Here is an 18,581-nt window from a genome sequence, read left to right on the forward strand (position 1 = left end):
AGATAGTTGTTCTATTTGCACGTTACCCTTAGGAAGACCTTCCCATTTAACATCATCCTGCAATCTGAATATTTGCTTGAAATGTTTAGAAATAAATGCTCGCTTGCCCGGATATTCCACTCTCGCTGCACCAATTCAGTCACCTTTGGAAGGATAGGAAAACCTTCCTTTTCGGTTCAGGATCCAGTTGCAGCAAGTGGTTAACTTCCCTGATAAACTTGCCGAGTTCTTGAGACGAAACACGGCCTCATCCACTAAATAAGTACTTGAGGAATCGAGCAAGGAATTTTCTTATCCTGCAAAGATGGTTTTGCTGCATCTTTAAAGCCTGAAAGGTCTGAGCAAGGTTATCCTGGAACCAACACAAAAAAGATTGCATGTCTTTTTGTGTTTCTTTTGCCATGTTGTCTGAAATATGTTTGCCATATATATATGAAAGTTTAAAGCCATGAGGGGAGGTGACATAGAAACCTGTCCTGACACTCACTCTTGTGGCCAGACAGGCTTGCACAGCTTAAATAGGCAGTCAAATTCAAATTTGGGTGAAATAAATGATCTGTTCTGTGCATGCGTAATCACGCATCATCAGTGGAACGCATAGCCGCCCGGATGGATGAGTTTGGTGTGAAAGAACTTGACTGGCCACGCAAGTGCCCTGGCCTCAGGCCTTTTCGTCCAACATCAATATCTGACCTCACAAATGCTCTACTGGATGAATGGGCAAAAATTCCCACAAAAACACTCCAAAATGTTGTGGAAAGCCTTCCCAGAATGTGGAAGCTGTTGTAGGGGTGGAAGGGGGCAACTACTTTATTTAGAATGCAATGTCATAACACACAGAGACTAGGTAAAATAAATATATATATATATATTTTTAAATTAGGTCTCATAGGTTGAGTAGTTATGGCACAGCAACAGATATATGAATATTGAAGGTGTACAGTCCTGGAGTACTGTTAATATGAACATACACAGGGTAAGCGGAACGGAGCAGCGTGGTCTACAGGTGTGGGCTCTTACAGCAATGTGTGAAACCAATCTTGACCAGGAAAGAGTTTCAATCATCACTGGGCCAGACGATAAACAGCTTCTACTGACTGCTCAAATTTATTAAAGTCCGTACATGTACCACCAGTGAATTGCTAAAAAGCTAACAATGTTCGGAAAGCAGCAGCTAGATCCAAAATACATTATTACAGGAAGGTTTCCGGAGCAAGTTCTTCCTGGGTTAGGGGGCCTGGTACTTGGCCAGTCTGCAGAGGTTATTCTGTGGATATTCAACCATCATTTCTCGCTTCTGTGGTTGGTGTTCCCTACATAAATCATTGCGCCATGCAAAACACTGCTGGATGAATCCAAAATACAGCCAAAAGCCTATGAAGCAGGGTGTTGCTGCGCTACAGAATACCCAGACTTCACTGGCAGATTATTAAAAATAAAAAAGTATACAAGTGGATGCCTCTGGCAGAACAAAGAAATATATATATATATATATATATATATATATATATATATATATATATATATATATATATATATATATATATAGGACCAATCTACACAGCTCACACACAAAATATTAGTAATAACACTGGTATATGCTTATTAATATTAAGTTTCAAAAATCTATATTAAAAAAAAATCATAATAGGAAAACTCCAGGGACAGCTCTGATATAACAGCTCTGTACTAGAACTTGAAAAATTTGAGGAAAAACATCCGGGAAGTGAAGAGTTCTAACGATGAACAATGTAATTATAGCTATTAAAATATGTTTTATTATTAGGAAGCTCCTGAGTCACAAACTCGCTCTAGCTGTTAAACCGGCAACTCACACAAAGTCCCTAACTTTGTGTTTAAGCCTTCAACCATATTCAACCACGTATTCAACAACCACTAGCGTCACTGAAGCCCGGAGGGAGAGAAGGTGGCGCTCGCGCAGTTTTGTGACGTCACGTCATGCGACAGCGGCGACGCAGGACAACAGCAACCGGAGGTCTGATTTCCTGCAGGAAAACGCCGAATACCGGCGTTTTTAAAGCGGTGAACCGGCGGGTAAGCCTGCTGTGGGGCTGATAGGAGCGCGGGGTCCGCGGCGAGCGCTCCGGTTTACAGTATCCCGTTAATCCTTTTATTAACATGATTACACAAAGGTTTATCATCCGCCGGTATTGTTTTGATTAGCAATCATACTTCAGTCTTTATGTTGGGTCGGACTGTTATAACTTATCCTTCAGAGCTGTGTGATCGTGAGAGCGCAGAAACACTAACCGGATTTTATCTATCCTAATAACGAGAAGGCAAAATTATGTATATCCAATACTGCCATGATATTTACTAATGAAAGACATGGTGTATATCACTGTAAGCCGCGATGATTTGTATCTTAGAAACGTGAGTCTTGTGCTTTATAGTAACTGAACAAAATTTGGGGTTGTTATGGTTTATTGTCACCTGAGGCACTGTCATTATTATTATTGTTATTATAACCTTATTATAACATTAAGCGCCAACAGATTACACAGCGCTGGACAGTTAATGCACGTAAAAAATAGACGTTAATACATACAGACACATCAGGAGATGAGACCCTGTGAGCTGCCATCTAGCCTTATGGTACTTTATACAGAGTTCCTGGCAGGAATGCTGGGCTTATGAAGGCTCGGTGTGTGAGCTTACAATCTAAAGGCGTACTATAGGTCATCAAAACAAAAGGAGACAATAGATGCAGGTTAGTTGTCTCTCAGAGAATCCGATTTGTCTTGGGTATAAGTAACCTACCATTTAAAAACAAAAAAAAAAAGGTTCTGTTTATGATATGATGACACAAACACCCACTAATTGGATTTAAAGGGAAAATATATTAAGCAGTCATCAGTATCAGTTATTTACCCCAATTACTGTTATCAAGACAAGCCCTCTGCTAGAAATAGATATTGTGGATGCTCTCTTTTTCTGTAAAATCAAATAATATTTTTTCTCACTTTGTGGATTTTAGATAGATTTTGGAGACCTGATATATATTATTGTGTTTTTTTGTTGGGAAATTGTAGACTGTTAGCAAACATAAAAAGTGTTTGAGCAAAATTGACGAGCCCTACTCTTTTATGTGTTATTCACAGAGTAACAGAGCCATGTTTCCTTTCTGTCTTTTTTAAAATTATTTTCATTCTGAAACTGCTCCAAAGCTACTTGGATATATTATAGTGTATATAGTGTATTATAAGCATATCCAAACACGGAATATGCAGATAGTTCTCTCAAGAAGTCGGGTCCCCTGTACATTGTTTGTAGGTGGGCTGTATGTTGGACGCGTTTTATGTATCATATAATACATTTATTAGCACACACACAATTATCCAGTATGCTATTTGTTATATTTACACACAAATAAAATCTAGAATAACTCACTCCCTAACTTTATATGTAACAAGGTCCCGTTATTTAGGGATTCTATGGTGGAGGATCACAAACTCTAAATCGCTGAGTACCCGGCGTAATGTGAATTGTTTTTCAGGGAAAATAATTTAAAGTGAGTAACTGCAGGATACTAAATTTTGTCATAATAGGTAAATAAACCTTTATGAATAAAACTGCTATACAGAGATTTCCCACATTTAGGATCTGATATTGATGTAAATAAAACAGTATACATTTGCTGTTGAATATAGTGTTATGCTTTATGTAAATCGTGTAGATAATATATGTGCCATGAAGTCCAGCCCAGTATTGACTGAATATAGTGTAATGCTTTATGCAGATCCAGTAGAGACTGAATTTAGGCTGTTTGTTCATATAAGGTATTTAGCACTTTACAGTATTGTATGTGGATTATCTATTTACTATACACTAGAAGAGACTATGTATTGTTTGGAGCTGGAGCTTCTATTGGTTAATTCATGTGTCAGTGGTTGCTAGGTTTCTGTTCTGCCTCTTGACACACCCACTTTGTAACTAAGGAACACACACTTCCTTCTGTGCAGTTCTTCACTCTACATACATGAAGAGATGCACTTGGAATGATCACATTTTCAGTAGCCATGTTGGTTTGATAAAGGTTTATTTATTTGGACCAATCCCGTTAAACGCTTCCTTTTTTCCTTTATTATATAGTCATTGTAGAACTCTGAATATGAACGTTTGAGTAGAAGGTTGCTAGCGTTCTGGCTTACCTACTATTTGTTCAGCTTTATGGTGATCTCTGTGCATTAATCCTTCCTATCTTAAAATGATTTCTCTTGATTCTAAATTCTGCATACGTTTGTCATGTAGTTGTGAGAATCATCAGGAACGATGCTTTAATATCACACAATAATCTGCCACATTTTCTTAGTTGGCAGTGATGTCTTTGAGTAAACACACATTTGTTTAGGGTATTTTGCCTTGTCCTTTTTCCTTTTCTTGTTTTTTTTTTCCCCCCTGATCTTTTCATTGTGTATAAAAGTCTCTAAAGGGTAGCTCATTCTGCTTTGTCAGTACACAGTTGCATCCTGTGCCTTTAAGAGTTAGGGCTTTATGTAGCTAATGCAACAAACTCTTAGAAAGTGATAAGATTAAAAATAACAATTTAAACTTTGCAATTGTGAGCTTCTGGGGGTAGCCTTCAGAGACAACACAATACAAACACAAGACGTTTCTGTGAAGTTTCCCTTTCACCCCTGTTGGGATCCCTGCATCTGGGACACATGGCTAGAAGGTCCCGTGTAGTGGTTACGTGGCTTATTAATTAGTATCAATGCGTTTTCCAGTTTACAAGAACCAATACTCATTGTAAAATGTATACACATTAAACTAAAATGAAAACGAGTAGTGCGCAAACAAAAAATTATATAAACAATATGAAACAAAATTGTATGAACAAAAAACACGTAAAAAGTAAATGTGAATATGCTGCTGGTGCACCTTAGAACAAAACCCCACTTTGTTAAAGGAAGCAGGGCCGGGCCCTACAATGGAGCAGAGTGGGGCAATTGCCCCAGGCGGCACTTTTGAAGAGGCGGCACTTTGCCACCCCAAGCGCTTTTTTTTTTAGCGGAGGAGAGAGAGGGGCGCCGAGTGGTTTTCGCTTACCAAGTTGTCAGTGCCCGCTCGGCGCCCCTCTAGTCTGACAGTAGTGGTCGCAAACAATACGCGATCAGGCAGCTTTTGTTTATGATACAGCCCCAATGACAGAGCTGTCATGCAGCTACACATATTAATCAGACGGCTCCCCATAGAATTATCTTGATTGCTGTACAGGAGAACCCGATTGGTGATGTCATCGATTACATCACAGGCACGTGCCAATATAGATTCGCTATACAATATCCCAAAGTGGATATCTGTACATTGTGTACTGTTTTCTTATCTGAGCATTGTAAAAGAATAAAAAGTCATATCTATCCCTAATTTTTTTTAAAGAAAAGAAAATCCCCTGCCCATCCTCCTACAGCTTTCCTCGCTTACCCAAAAAGTTTTTAAAAATAAATCAATAAAAACACACTGGACTCTAGACTGTTTTAAAAACAAAATATGGAGATGTGTCGAATTGGGAGGCAGCTACACAAACTTAGGGGATACTGCTGAATGTAAAGTAGGGGTTTTTCTGGGCAAAAAACAAAAAGCAACATTGCAATTTGTAAAAATTGCAAAAACACAATGTTGCCACAAATTATAGGAAATATTAGTGATGCATTGAAAGTGTCAGTTACCCTATATGAATACTTTGGCTTGTCTAGTATTCCTAAACATATAGTTAAGTAGTCGTAATTTGAGTTACCACAAACTGTAGAAGAGATTGGTGATGAAATGACCCTAGTGAAATACCCTGCTTTGTTAACTGTTCAGTAACCTATAGTTTAATGGGATGTTTCGAGGGCTGTGACCACTTAGATTTAGAAGTTGGAGTTTTAAAAAAGTGCTGCAACATAAAGTTGTTATTGCCCTATAATAGACACAATAGAGGCAGATCCTAGGCATATAGAGATGGCTTTCAAATCTGGGCAAGTTAAAGGATATAGTTTGGGTATTTTTCTCCAACTGTCACAAACAATGTCTTGCATATATGAACGCCGGTAGACTACTTGGGGAAGATGAAGAAGTCAAAAACACATAGTAAAAAGAGTGATTTATTAATGTTTTTCATGTATTTTTAGAGACTTACACCATGCAATCTGCTGAGACTCTATAAATAAAACGTAATAAGAAAGGTAGTTAAAGAGGTCTTTATAGTTTAAAAATGATGGGAACCTCAGCCCTTGAAATCTGGTGTTGTGCCTCAGCAGGAACACATAGTCCAAAGAAACATAGTGAAACCATCAAAATAATGATCCAAAATAGCTCTTTCGCCTGTTGATGCATCGTGACCTTAGGATACATCTCAAATTTCCTCAGAGGTTGTAAAGTTGAACTAAATTATTAGTAAAATTGATGTTATAACCTGGAATTATGCTTGGTGTACTGAGTTCTACTAATGTAAGTGATGCGAAAATAAATGTGTAAACATACCAGGAAAATAATACTTTAAAAACAAATCAATGCTCCTTACTTGTATTACATGACATCCCTGAGTTGACTTCTAAATGCCCTTTAAATATTCCCTTCCAAGAAAAATCTACATTTAAAATAAATAACATTTAACAGGTTGGTAGATAAAGGTGATTACTTAAGACAGGGGTGTCCAAGTTTTTTCTGCAGTGGGCCACTTCATCAGAATTGTATACATGCGCGGGTATACGTTTCACTGTGACAAAAAATATGGCCTTTAATAAAATATGCAGATTAAAATAAAGTAAAATGACACAAAACCTTTACTCTTCCTCTCACTGATTTCTGGGCCTAGAAAGTTTTGCGACTACAAATTCAGGATTCCCTAGATTTATTCTAGGGATGAACTAAAATTAAAATTCTGGACCAAAACATTCAGGGTTCACTTAGCCAAAACCGAAAATGACCCCCACCTTTAAAAATAATAATAAAAACTCACATTTTTAATAAAAGTAGGTAACACACAATTGGACAAAATTAGCAATATGACTTGGCATGATAGGGGTGTGATTGCTAACAGCAATCACACTCCTATCATACCCAGGCAACCAGTAAATGCTGGTACCTAGGCATGATGGGACTGTGCTCGCTGTGATTGCTGTTAGCAATCACACTCCTATCATGCCAAGTCAGCCAGTACATGCTGGTACAGGGTGGCTGTAAGTGATGTGCAGACCCCATACTGCTGGCAGCATCACTACACAAGGGGGGCAGCTAGCTAGGTTTCAGCATGTACTGGCTGACTTGGCATGATAGGAGTGTGATTGCTAACAGCAATCACAGTCCCATAATGCCTAGGTTCCAGCATTTACTGGATGGATGTGTAAGTGCTGGAACCTAGGCACGAAGGGACTGTGATTGCTGTTAGCAATCACACTCCTATCATGCCAAGTCAGCCAATACACACTGGTACAGGGTGGCTGTAAGTGATGTGCAGACCCCATACTGCTGGCAGCCTCAATACACAAGGGGGGCAGCTAGCCAGGTTTCAGCATGTACTGGCTGACTTGGCATGATAGGAGTGTGATTGCTAACAGCAATCACAGTCCCATCATGCCTAGGTTCCAGCACTTACACATCCATCCAGTAAATGCTGGAACCTAGGCATTATGGGACTGTGATTGCTGTTAGCAATCACACTCCTATCATGCCAAGTCAGCCAGTACATGCTGGTACAGGGTGGCTGTAAGTGCGGACCCCATACTGCTGGCAGCATCAATACACAAGGGGGGCAGCTGGCCAGGTTTCAGCATGTACTGGCTGACTTGGCATGATAGGAGTGTGATTGCTAACAGCAATCACAGTCCCATCATGCCTAGGTTCCAGCACTTACACATCCATGCTATCACACACACACACTCATTTATTCATATAATCATTCATTCACAGATTCATTCCCTCAATCACACACACTCATTCAAACACCCTCCCCACCCCCTTACCTGCACTGCAGCTCCTCGATGCCGCTCACAGACTTCAGCAGGGGGCGCGGCCTCCCTCTGCCTTCTCTGCTAAAGCACAGAGGAAGTAGGATGTCACGTGAACTCCGCTTCCTCTGTGCAGTCCAGAAGACCCTCCCACAAGTAAGTAGCAGGGCTTGAGGTGCGGCTCGCGTAAGATCGGTTGCCCTGGCTGCCGATCTTACGCAGGCCGCACCTCGAGGTCTCGCGGGCCGCATTTGGCCCGCGGGCCGCATGTTGGACGCCCCTGACTTAAGAGATAACGGAAAGGCAATTCTGGAATTGTGTCAAAAGAAAAAGCTAAATTTATTCCAGAATAATACGGTAGTAGCTTCAACTGCATCATTTGACTATTTTGTCAGAGAAGACTTTGAGGGGGACAACTGGTTTAACTATGCATTATACAGGGCCAGCCAAGCTCTTGCAACAGAAGCTTGCCGATGTGTTTATACCAGTCTAAAACCAATAAAAGCAAAAGTTTTAATAAAGAAATATATTAATGCTAAAAGCTCTGAATGTTGCAGCCATGCTTTATGATGGACCAATCTTTTTTTTATGTCTAATGTTCTCTTGTTCTACTTCCAGCTCATTAAGCCTTACCAAACAATCATGGCCGCTAGTCAGCTATAATCAACTTCTGGCTTACTGCCTTTAAGAGATCAGCTGCTGCAACGATGGTAAGACGTTTGATGCAGCGGTTGCTTTTATTTATTTTTTTTTATGTTTTTTTTTAAAAAAGCTGTATCCTCAGCTTCTTTGAAACTGTATTCTTTTTTTCTTTACAGCAACAAACTTTAGAATTGGCGTTGGACCGAGCAGAGGTAAGATTTGCGATAGCAAAAACACCTACGCTTTGCTGCGTTGAAACTGTCAGGGTTACCCTTATAGGCCTGTGTCCTTATTCCGTCCAATTTACAGCAAGAACGTATACCTAAATTGAGTGAATGCCTAGCCATTCTAGTCTGCCACAAACTTTACCAGTCTGGAGAAAGTCTTACTAGTCCGCAGAGTGTAAGATGTATGCAACATGCTGTTGGAACCAGCTTTGCTGAGAGTAAAACAGTCCTTTTTAGAACACCTCTCTAAAACCATCAAAACCAGATTGAGAGAGAATACAAGCTAAAAGTAGTTCTAATAGAATAATTTAATATTGCTGTAATGTATAGTTAATGTTAAGCCAGAGGATGCCTCTGTTGCCCTCTTTGTTTTGGAACGAAGTATGTTAGAGCGCAACCTGATATGCGCTACTACCCCGGCAGCCCCGACGGCTTGTTCGTAAAAAGGAAGGCGATTTCCGGTTTTGTGTGGATATCACAGCTGCTGGATCTCTGACGTTTTCGACGCGGAATGGTTCTGTATCTCATTCTCAGAAAAACAGCTGTGTGAAAGTCTGAATTCCAGAGGCTGATTGTTGCACACGCACAAAAACATTATTAAAATGCATTATTATTATTTAAAGCTTATAGCTTTTTTATTCACTAAAAATCCCCTTTGACAGAGTCTCTTGTTAAATTCTGTGAAATGTTCAGTAATTTCAGGATCTGTAGATTTTCAGTGTATACACATCATGTCGAGAATTTTTTTTTTGTATTTAGACCAGCCGAGCGATCTATAGGAGAGAAGAAAAAAAAGTTTTTTTTATTACTGCTTTACATACATTCTGCATACAGCTGTTTATATTCACATAGTAACCGCAGGAAATACCCTAATACTACAAGCTTTGCCCTAGAATTCTTTTGGTTTTTTTTTCCAGTATGTCATTGAGAGCGCCAGGCAGAGGCCTCCAAAACGCAAACACTCGTCTGGAGGAAGGTAAACAATCTCTTTCTTCACCCATAGGTCCGATTCAAAATGTTGTATTCTAGAAAAGTTTTTTTTTTCCACGACACAACATTTATATCTTAGAAAATAAGTTAAGATTGCTTTATATTGCATTATTTTTATTTAAGTAGCATATGTTCCAAATAATTTGCTATAGATGCCCTACATCTGATTTAGGGCTGAAACAACGAATCGATAAAATCGATAATAATCGATAACGGAAATCGTTGTCGACGATTTCCGTTATCGATTAATCGAGTGATCGATTCGTTGTTGGAGCACTCGGCTCCTTTTACTTACCTCCGCGAGCGTTTCCCGCTTCTGCTACACGCTCTGCAGTCTCCGCCTTCTTTTAGCTACGTGACGGATGTGACGCGTTCCGGAGGTAAGTATTCTTCATGTCTATGTGCACAGATCGCACAGAGCGGTTCGCTCTGTGCGAGTGGCTCCATTCGCACAGAGCGGTTCGCTCTGTGCGAGTGGCTCCATTCGCACAGAGCGGTTCGCTCTGTGCGAGTGGCTCCATTCGCACAGAGCGGTTCGCTCTGTGCGAGTGGCTCCATTCGCACAGAGCGGTTCGCGGGGGTGGGGGTCCACGGCGGGGTGGAGGTGGGGTTTCAGGGGATGCAGGGTGTGAGTGTGGGTGCAGGGCAGAGTGGGGGTGGGGGGTGCAGGGCAGGAGACTGGGTGCAGGGCAGAGTGGGGGTGGGGATGCAGGGTGTGAGTGTGGGTGCAGGGCAGAGTGGGAGACTGGGTGCAGGGCAGAGTGGGGGTGGGGATGCAGGGCAGGGTGTGAGTGTGGGTGCAGGGCAGAGTGGGTGCAGGGCAGAGTGGGTGCAGGGCAGAGTGGGTGCAGGGCAGAGTGTGAGTGTGGGGGCAGGGCAGAGTGTGGGGGCAGGGCAGAATGTGGGGGCAGGGCAGAATGTGGGGGCAGGGCTGGGTGCAGGGCAGAGTTGGAGACTGGGTGCAGGGACACAGTGCAAAGTGCTGGGTGCAAAGTGCCAGTGCTGGGTGCAAAGTGCCAGGGCTGGTGCAAAGTGCCAGGGCTGGGGCAAAGTGCTGGGTGCAAAGTGCTGAGTGCTGGGTACAAAGTGCTGGGTGCAAAGTGCCAGGGCTGGGTGCAAAGTGCTGGTGCAAAGTGCTGGGTGCAAAGTGCCAGTGCTGGGTGCAAAGTGCTGGGGCAAAGTGCTGGGTGCAAAGTGCCAGGGCTGGGGCAAAGTTTCTTGAACAGTAATAGTCCACCTCTTTTCAGAATGTTTGGGGTTATTTTGTTTCATAAATATTGTGTTTGGGTTCTTGTACTTTGAAAATATTGTTTTTTATTACATCATAACAAAATAAGAATGTTAATGTAAATTTTAAGTTGTTTTTTAACATCCAGTTCATTAAATTATTTTAAATAAACGAAAAATTTGCATATTGTTTTTTTTTATCCGATTAATCGATTAATCGAAAAAATAATCGGCCAACTAATCGATTATTAAAATAATCGTTAGTTGCAGCCCTAATCTGATTATAAAAAGTTATTTTTTCCCCCCAAAGGAAATCTGTATTTCATAAGCTGTACGACCTGTATATAGAAGAATGTGAAAAAGAACCAGAGATAAAGGTGAGTTAAAATACTGTTGTGAGTTTAAGGGCCTTCCAGCTCTTGCCCACTCCCTGGTGTTTGAATACGAATAAAAGTGAATGGTATTGTGGATGTGGTTGGGTTCAGATCTCACCATACATTCATGTCCACGCTTTTATATCCTTTCCGCATTGTTACTGACCATCTTGGTTTTTGATTAAACCTCTGTTTATGTAGCTGAGAGATTTTATAATCTGTTTTTTTTTTTTTCTTCTCTTTTTTTTCCTTGAACTCTGAAATGGAAACTGTTGCCGTATAATATCACTCTTCCATCAAATATGATTTCACCACTTTACAATGTCTGCATTAACCTTCAAAATCATACATATACATTCCCCATGCATGGAAACTATTACCCCCGCTGCTTTCCCGTATTTATTTAGTATTTTATGCACATGTTATATTTGCTTCCAGGTATTGCTGGTGTGTTCAGTCTCACATTCATATGGAACAGTTTAATGGCACATGTAGACATTGTGTGACATCATGGCTCTAGGTAGCTACGGGTGGGCATTCCCTGTATTTTTATGATTACTCATTTCTGCCTATATAGGTAGTGAAATCTTCAGTAAAGCTCAACTGCACACATTTCTCTTCATTTGGAGCTGTGATTGAACACTCTTACAGCTTCTCGATCAAGTCAGCGCCAGGATTACCGGAATACATTTATTTTACAGTTTAAATATTTTAAAATGTGTTGGTTTTTTTTAAATATACTCGGGGTATAGAAATGATGATATCAGATGATATATGACATAATCATACTAAGTACAAAAAAGCCTTTTAAAATCTGCGTTTCTTGAATTGTAAGTACGGTTATGTAAATAAAATTGTTACTCGCTTTGTAGACATTTTATACTTAGTTTGTTTTATTTTCAGATGTTAAGGAGAAATGTGAATTTGCTGGAGAAGTTAGTGATGCAGGAGACTCTCTCCTGTTTGGTGGTGAACCTGTATCCTGGAAATGAAGGCTACTCCCTCATGCTGCGGGGCAAAAATGGGTCAGGTATTGATGAATCATTCATCTTAAAAACAATAAACATCCAAAAAAAAGTCAAGTCAACAATTTCAAAAAAAGCAATAAGCCTTCTTCTCAAAATCTATAGTTGGGTTTATCACAAAACCATGGGTTAGGGACATCAATGTCTCCACACGGTATAGAGTAATGCCTCCTCATAGTGAAGTTGCAGAGGTCAAATTTGTCACCTAACCAAAATATATAACAATATTCCGGTTGTTTTCTAAGTACCACAAGACTATATGTATGGTTACCCTTTTCCACGCGGTATTATAGCCTTTCAAATGCTTTTAAGCTAAAGTGGGATATTAATGTTTACTTATCTTTGTTTGGACCTCATATTATGTGGCCAATTTATAATTAATGATTCTCCTTCTTCCTCTCAGATTCTGAAACCATCAGGCTTCCCTATGAAGAGGGGGAGCTTTTGGATTATCTGGATGCAGAAGAGCTTCCACCAATTTTAGTTGATCTTCTTGAAAAATCTCAGGTTTGAAATGTTTTAAATGCGTTCTTTCATAATTTTCTTTCACTTTTTCTAGCACACTGACAAAAGATTATGGTTACAACTACTTTATTAACCTAACTATAAGTTGCCACATCCTTAAATTTTGAAGTGCTTGGAAAGGAAAATACGAGTTACAGGTTTGGCATGTTTCTATTATAGGCAGCTGGGGTGGTTTTATGAAGCTTAGAGGAGACGAGAGAAACATTTAAATCCATAATGGGATTTCATTATTTCAGTGGAAGAGAATTGTTAGAACAGGAGATCATAGTTTTACTTTGCAGCGGATGCCACAGTAAGGGAATATAAACAAGCATGGAATGTGCCTATGGCAGTCCTGAATCTAAACAGCAGGCAAAGGACTGATTAAGGTTTGGGTTTTTAAAACAGATAACAGACTAGATGGGCCAAACGGTTCTTATCTGCCGTCAAATATGTGATTCTGTGGACCATTGGTTTAGGAAAAGCAAGTCTTGCGTATCAACCAATACAGTATTAAACCAGGGGGTCCCCAATTTTGTTTGGATCTAGGAGCCAGCCAGGAAAGGAACCAGCTTTTTTCTTTCCCAATCATGTTTTTATTTTTCTGGCACCCTTGGTTTGTCCAGCCTTGCCATACACCAACATACATTTACACACTCTAACACCATACAGTAACAGAACCAGGCTAACATTTTATGCTCACAAACACTCATACCTTACAGTAACACACACACACGCTAATATTCTACGCTCACGTATACACATGCTAACACCAAACGCTAATACACACACTCTAAAACTCTCTTTTGACATACACACTCATGCTACTCACATGTTGTGTGACCCCGCTGGGAGCCTCACATTGCCCCCTACAGCTCACCCCCCGCAGGATTCGTGATGGCAGCCCTGCAAAACCCTAAGTGGTTTCTAGTTGCCATGGTGACCTATTATGTATTAAACAGATTCTAGTATTAAACACTTGAACTTCGGTTAAATCACATTATTTGATTTTTGTGGCTCTTGGCAGTGTTTTTTATAGTGAAATGTGAATGCAAAATTGTACTGTGTCTTAAATATTTATGCGAGAGATCCTGTCCAATAGCAAAAGTGCTATTCCCAGGGTTTAAACAGATTTACCTACACAGCTGAAAGGAGTACTGGTCTAGAATCATATGGAGGTCATGGATATTCTGCCCTGATGTAGACATAATTTTGTAAATCAATTTAATACATTGGGACTGCAATGTATCTAAAGTAGTACAAGCTTTTTTTGAGTGAAAGGTTGCCAAATGCAAATGTAAGCAACATTTTCTAAGTGCATCCATCAAGAAGATAATCTGATAGCACTTTATTCAGTCCATTTGCTAGCCACTTTCAGCTGTTTCTCTGTGTTGGCCTGCATTTATGGTATGGATATAAAAAGTACAAATATAGCCAACAGGTTTTCAGCTCTCACCTACCATCCTCAAAAGCCCAATACTCTTCCAGTAATAATTTATGGTATCTAATTTATAAGCTGGTGATTAGGAACAGTAGAATAATCATACTAATTTATGGCTATTTCTGACTTTCCATCAGTTATCAAGCTTACGCTTTGTTCTCTTCTCTCCTTTTGTTCGTTGCCCTCGTACAGGTCAATATTTTCCATTGTGGGTGCGTTATAACTGAAATCCGTGATTACAGACAGTCTGGAAATATGAAATCACCAACATACCAAACAAGGCATGTTCTTTTACGACCTACAATGCAGGCAAGTATTTAAGCCCATTACAATTGCAGATATCCATGAAGGATCCATTTTTTATTTTAAAAAAAAACAAAAACAAAAAAAACAGTTCTACTGAATTATGAGTATTCTGTCCGCTGCCTTTGAATGTAAGCATGTACATTGCATTTCATTTACAGAGATAAAAGGTGGTGGACGTACCTGCTATATGATAAGACAACTGGTTTAAAAGATACTTTTTTAATGTGTTTCAAGTTAGTTGATGTCAGTGACAATGGTTATTTTGCAACTGCATCTTAATAATTAGATGGTTTTGTTTAATTCACAAATTCAAAATAAAGTCCACGTGAATGTAATATAATTTCTAAGTTATCCATATACATGGATTTTCCAGTGGAACATATATATATGTAATTTAAAATAAAAGAACAACCAAATTAATTATGTTTATATTACTTTTCAGACTTTGGTGTCAGACATACATGCCATAACCAGTGACAACCATAAGTGGACACAGGTAAACATTACTTTATATACATGTTACATCTGCATGCTTGCCTGATTCATTCATTATTCTAAAAAAGATCATGCAGACGGGATAAATTATTAAACGAAGGAATATTCTGTGGAGAATATAAAACCGCTGTACCTTCGTAAGAAATCTCGCAGCAACATATTTCGTGAGCATCCATCATAATTGGATTTCCTAGGCTGGATCATTTATTAAAGCTATTGTATGGTATTATTTCCTAGCTGACCCCCCTTTGGCATACACAACTATAAAGGGTAGACACACATCCGGGTTTGCCTAGGATCATGATGGGGAGGTTGAATGCCATAGACTGTATGGGGATTCCGCTTGCTTATAGCCATGCCAAGCACTTTTATGTTTGTTAATCAGTAGCATTCAATGTTAAGCACAGTAAGTATCTTGCTGCCATGTGTCAAATATCCAAGGCTCCTTTGGATCCTTTTCCACAGCCATAGAAAATAAACATAGGCCGTATATAGGCTCCGTGAGACCTACTTTTGTGAAAAATATACACAACACACTATTTAATGCTAGTGAACTCTGTCACCCAAATGCGAGACTGGTTTGTGTGCCATCCATCTTGATCGTGATACTTTCAGTGAAATACGCAAACGATTGGAATGCCAGATCTGCCTGGTAAATGGCTGCTTACACATTGGAAGGAGTATCAAGTTATAGACCAAGATAAGGAATTTATTGGAATAACATTTTCTTTGCACTTCAGTGTGTTTATATACTAAATGCACTCTGAACAGTAAATGTGTTTATGTTTTCCATCCATCTTTATCTTTAGGAAGATAAGCTTTTGCTAGAGAGCCAGTTAATCTTAGCGACAACAGAACCTTTATGTCTGGATCCCTCTATATCTGTTACCTGCACTGCAAACCGTCTGTTGTTCAACAAGCAGAAGATGAATACGTGTCCCATGAGGAGGTGAGAATACGGTCAATTTTATATCGACACATGTAATCAGTTTCTTCTTTGTGAAAAGATAACTGGCTCCAGGAAAATGTGCAGGCCATCTGATGGGATAAAAAGTGGCATAACTGTTCTTGAAAACAATGATCTTTATGTGCCCTGTATAGTATGGGGACTTTTGGACATACAGTCCAGCTGTCCCGGTGCCTGTGGTCATGCTGAACTTAAGACAGTATAGAGGGGGAAATCAAAGTGCTTGACTTGGCTTTTTAGGGTGTTGTGCATGCCCCAAACTCTACCAGGAGGATGCCCTCACAGCACACAGAATAGTTGCAAAGTGTGGACATTAAACAGTATTTTGCTGTCTTGCAGTGCTGCATATGGCTGTAGGGGTACACAGTGAGAAATCACTGTCATCCATAATAGGTTTCCCAGAGCAACTTTAAATTTCCAGAGTGCTTGTGACTTTCATTACATTACATAATTTTGTTCGGTTTCTTTAAAAAGTCACTTTAGATTTACTTGTTTAGTTATCAGCTAAGCCCTTGGGAATTTCTCCTGTAATTGCCTTAGCCAAGACTTTTCTTTTGCGTAAGCCTCAATAAAACATACGTAATAGATTGCATGCTGTCAGAATGGATGCGTTCTTGGATGAAAGCCACTGACCTATCTGATTACGCTATTGAGCAGTTGCAATATCCATGTCCACAAGTAATGCTGTCCATGCGTAGGTTGATGAATAGATAATGTTGACGAGATGCAGTTGGCTTGTATTACGTTATCAGGGTTTGCAGGGGTTTTCTCCTCTCTCACTGTCATCCTGAAGCTCGTGCCAAGCACCCATCTCCTATATTTGTCGTGTGAAAGTGGCAGGCCGCATACTGTATCTGGTTAGTGTGAATTGGGTTATCTGTAACTTTAATTCATTATCTGCTGCCGAAGATGAATCCTGGCTTTTTCTTTGCTTGCTGGCTTCTTTGCAATGCCGTTTGAAAGGGGTGCTCCCACTTTATGTGTGTATCCTTTTTTTTTTTATTATCCTGTCGTTGTAAGGAATGTGTATGTAATATTTGCGACAAAAACTCACAGGGTGCAACGTAATCACGTAAATGCACCTTTATTCGTAGAAACATAGAATTTGACTGCAAGCCTCTTATCCTCTTTTTAGATTATGACCCCTTGTTTTATGACATCCCTTCTTGCTTTTCTCTCCTCTAAGCTATTCATATTGAGATACCTTGGTCTATTTTCAAATGCAGTGCTTCCGACATAGTACTGGCCCATAGTGTCCCGGCTAGGAAAGGCAATACACAACTGAGGCACACATTGCTAGGCACCTTCACCGACAATAAAAATATACTACAAAGAAAAAAAGAAAACTTTGGGAGCTCCGGGGGCCGCACTCTAACCTTAACTTGGAAATCTGACACTACCCTAGACGTGTTTGTTTGATATTCTCAGTGAAGTGTATAGGGAACTGTTAAGAGAATTCGCAGTATTGTACCTTTTCACATTGTTTATGTACATCAGGACGTACCGTTACGTCCATAGGGGACTGAAGGGGTTAAACGCTGCGTAAATTGTTTGCGCTATATAAATAAAAGATAATAATAACAGAAAGATAACACAAATTTGATATCTGATTTTGGAACTGAGAGTGTTTATTTTTATTTTTTTATTGTGATGCGAAAGAATGTATACCTCTGTCCTGTCACTTTCCTACAGAACTGTTTTTCTATATTTCAATTGTATTATATATGTAACACGGCACATAAATGAGGTGTCGGACAGAGAGAGAAAATTATGGTGTTGGAAAAAGGGACTCTTAGCAAAGTCTTGCTTTTACTTTTTATTATTGGTGTTGTCTGCTCATTCATCAGCATCGCCTGTTTTAATTACAAAAGTCAGCATTTTTATCATCCAGATTAGATCTTGTGCTACCCTGACACGGAGGGTTTCATAAAGTGATTGTATTTTCTTTGGTGATTTAAAAAAAGGAGTGTTATGCTCACAAACCGTGCTCTTCAATAATGTTTCTCTTTCGCTTTTCTGGTACACTGATAAAGAAAAATCCCACAATGTCGTTCCCTAGAATGTTTAATGCAGTGAGCTGGGAGCTCCCCCTTATGGTCCACAAATATCATTTTGTACTTTTATGTTGAAATGATCATCAACTAGGAAAACAAATCACGAATATATGTATGAAAGGGAAAATGAAGCTTGGCTGGATACAGGGATGTAGAATACAGCTGTGATCGGAGAAACTGAATTGGGGGCTCAGACACAAAATGTTTGTAAAATAATCAGCTGTTACAAGACTTAAATAAGATCTGGTAGCAGCAATCTACGTGATATGAGTGTTTACCTCTGTAACTATGGTTCATAGACTGGAGAAAAAGGTATGCAGTAATTTATTTTAAAGTCTGGTTAAGCTTCTCGGAGAAGTTTTCTGTGTAATGTAATT

At 39.6% G+C, this 18,581-nt stretch overlaps 1 protein-coding gene across 1 annotated transcript in view; it reads left to right on the forward strand.

Annotated features, from left to right (window-relative positions):
• Window positions 1–1,945: 1,945 nt before the first annotated feature.
• The window catches only part of SUPT20H (SPT20 homolog, SAGA complex component), a 34,490-nt gene continuing 17,854 nt past the window's right edge, over window positions 1,946–18,581 (forward strand). The window contains exons 1-10 of the mRNA XM_053456341.1: window positions 1,946–2,055; window positions 8,571–8,662; window positions 8,771–8,806; window positions 9,739–9,797; window positions 11,349–11,415; window positions 12,316–12,442; window positions 12,841–12,944; window positions 14,575–14,691; window positions 15,131–15,184; window positions 15,993–16,132. Coding sequence (XP_053312316.1) covers window positions 8,660–8,662; window positions 8,771–8,806; window positions 9,739–9,797; window positions 11,349–11,415; window positions 12,316–12,442; window positions 12,841–12,944; window positions 14,575–14,691; window positions 15,131–15,184; window positions 15,993–16,132 — 707 coding nt within the window. The 5' untranslated portion in view covers window positions 1,946–2,055; window positions 8,571–8,659. The remainder of the gene's footprint in view (window positions 2,056–8,570; window positions 8,663–8,770; window positions 8,807–9,738; window positions 9,798–11,348; window positions 11,416–12,315; window positions 12,443–12,840; window positions 12,945–14,574; window positions 14,692–15,130; window positions 15,185–15,992; window positions 16,133–18,581) is intronic.

Source organism: Spea bombifrons, chromosome 2 (assembly GCF_027358695.1).
Source record: "Spea bombifrons isolate aSpeBom1 chromosome 2, aSpeBom1.2.pri, whole genome shotgun sequence".
NCBI lineage: Eukaryota > Metazoa > Chordata > Amphibia > Anura > Pelobatidae > Spea > Spea bombifrons.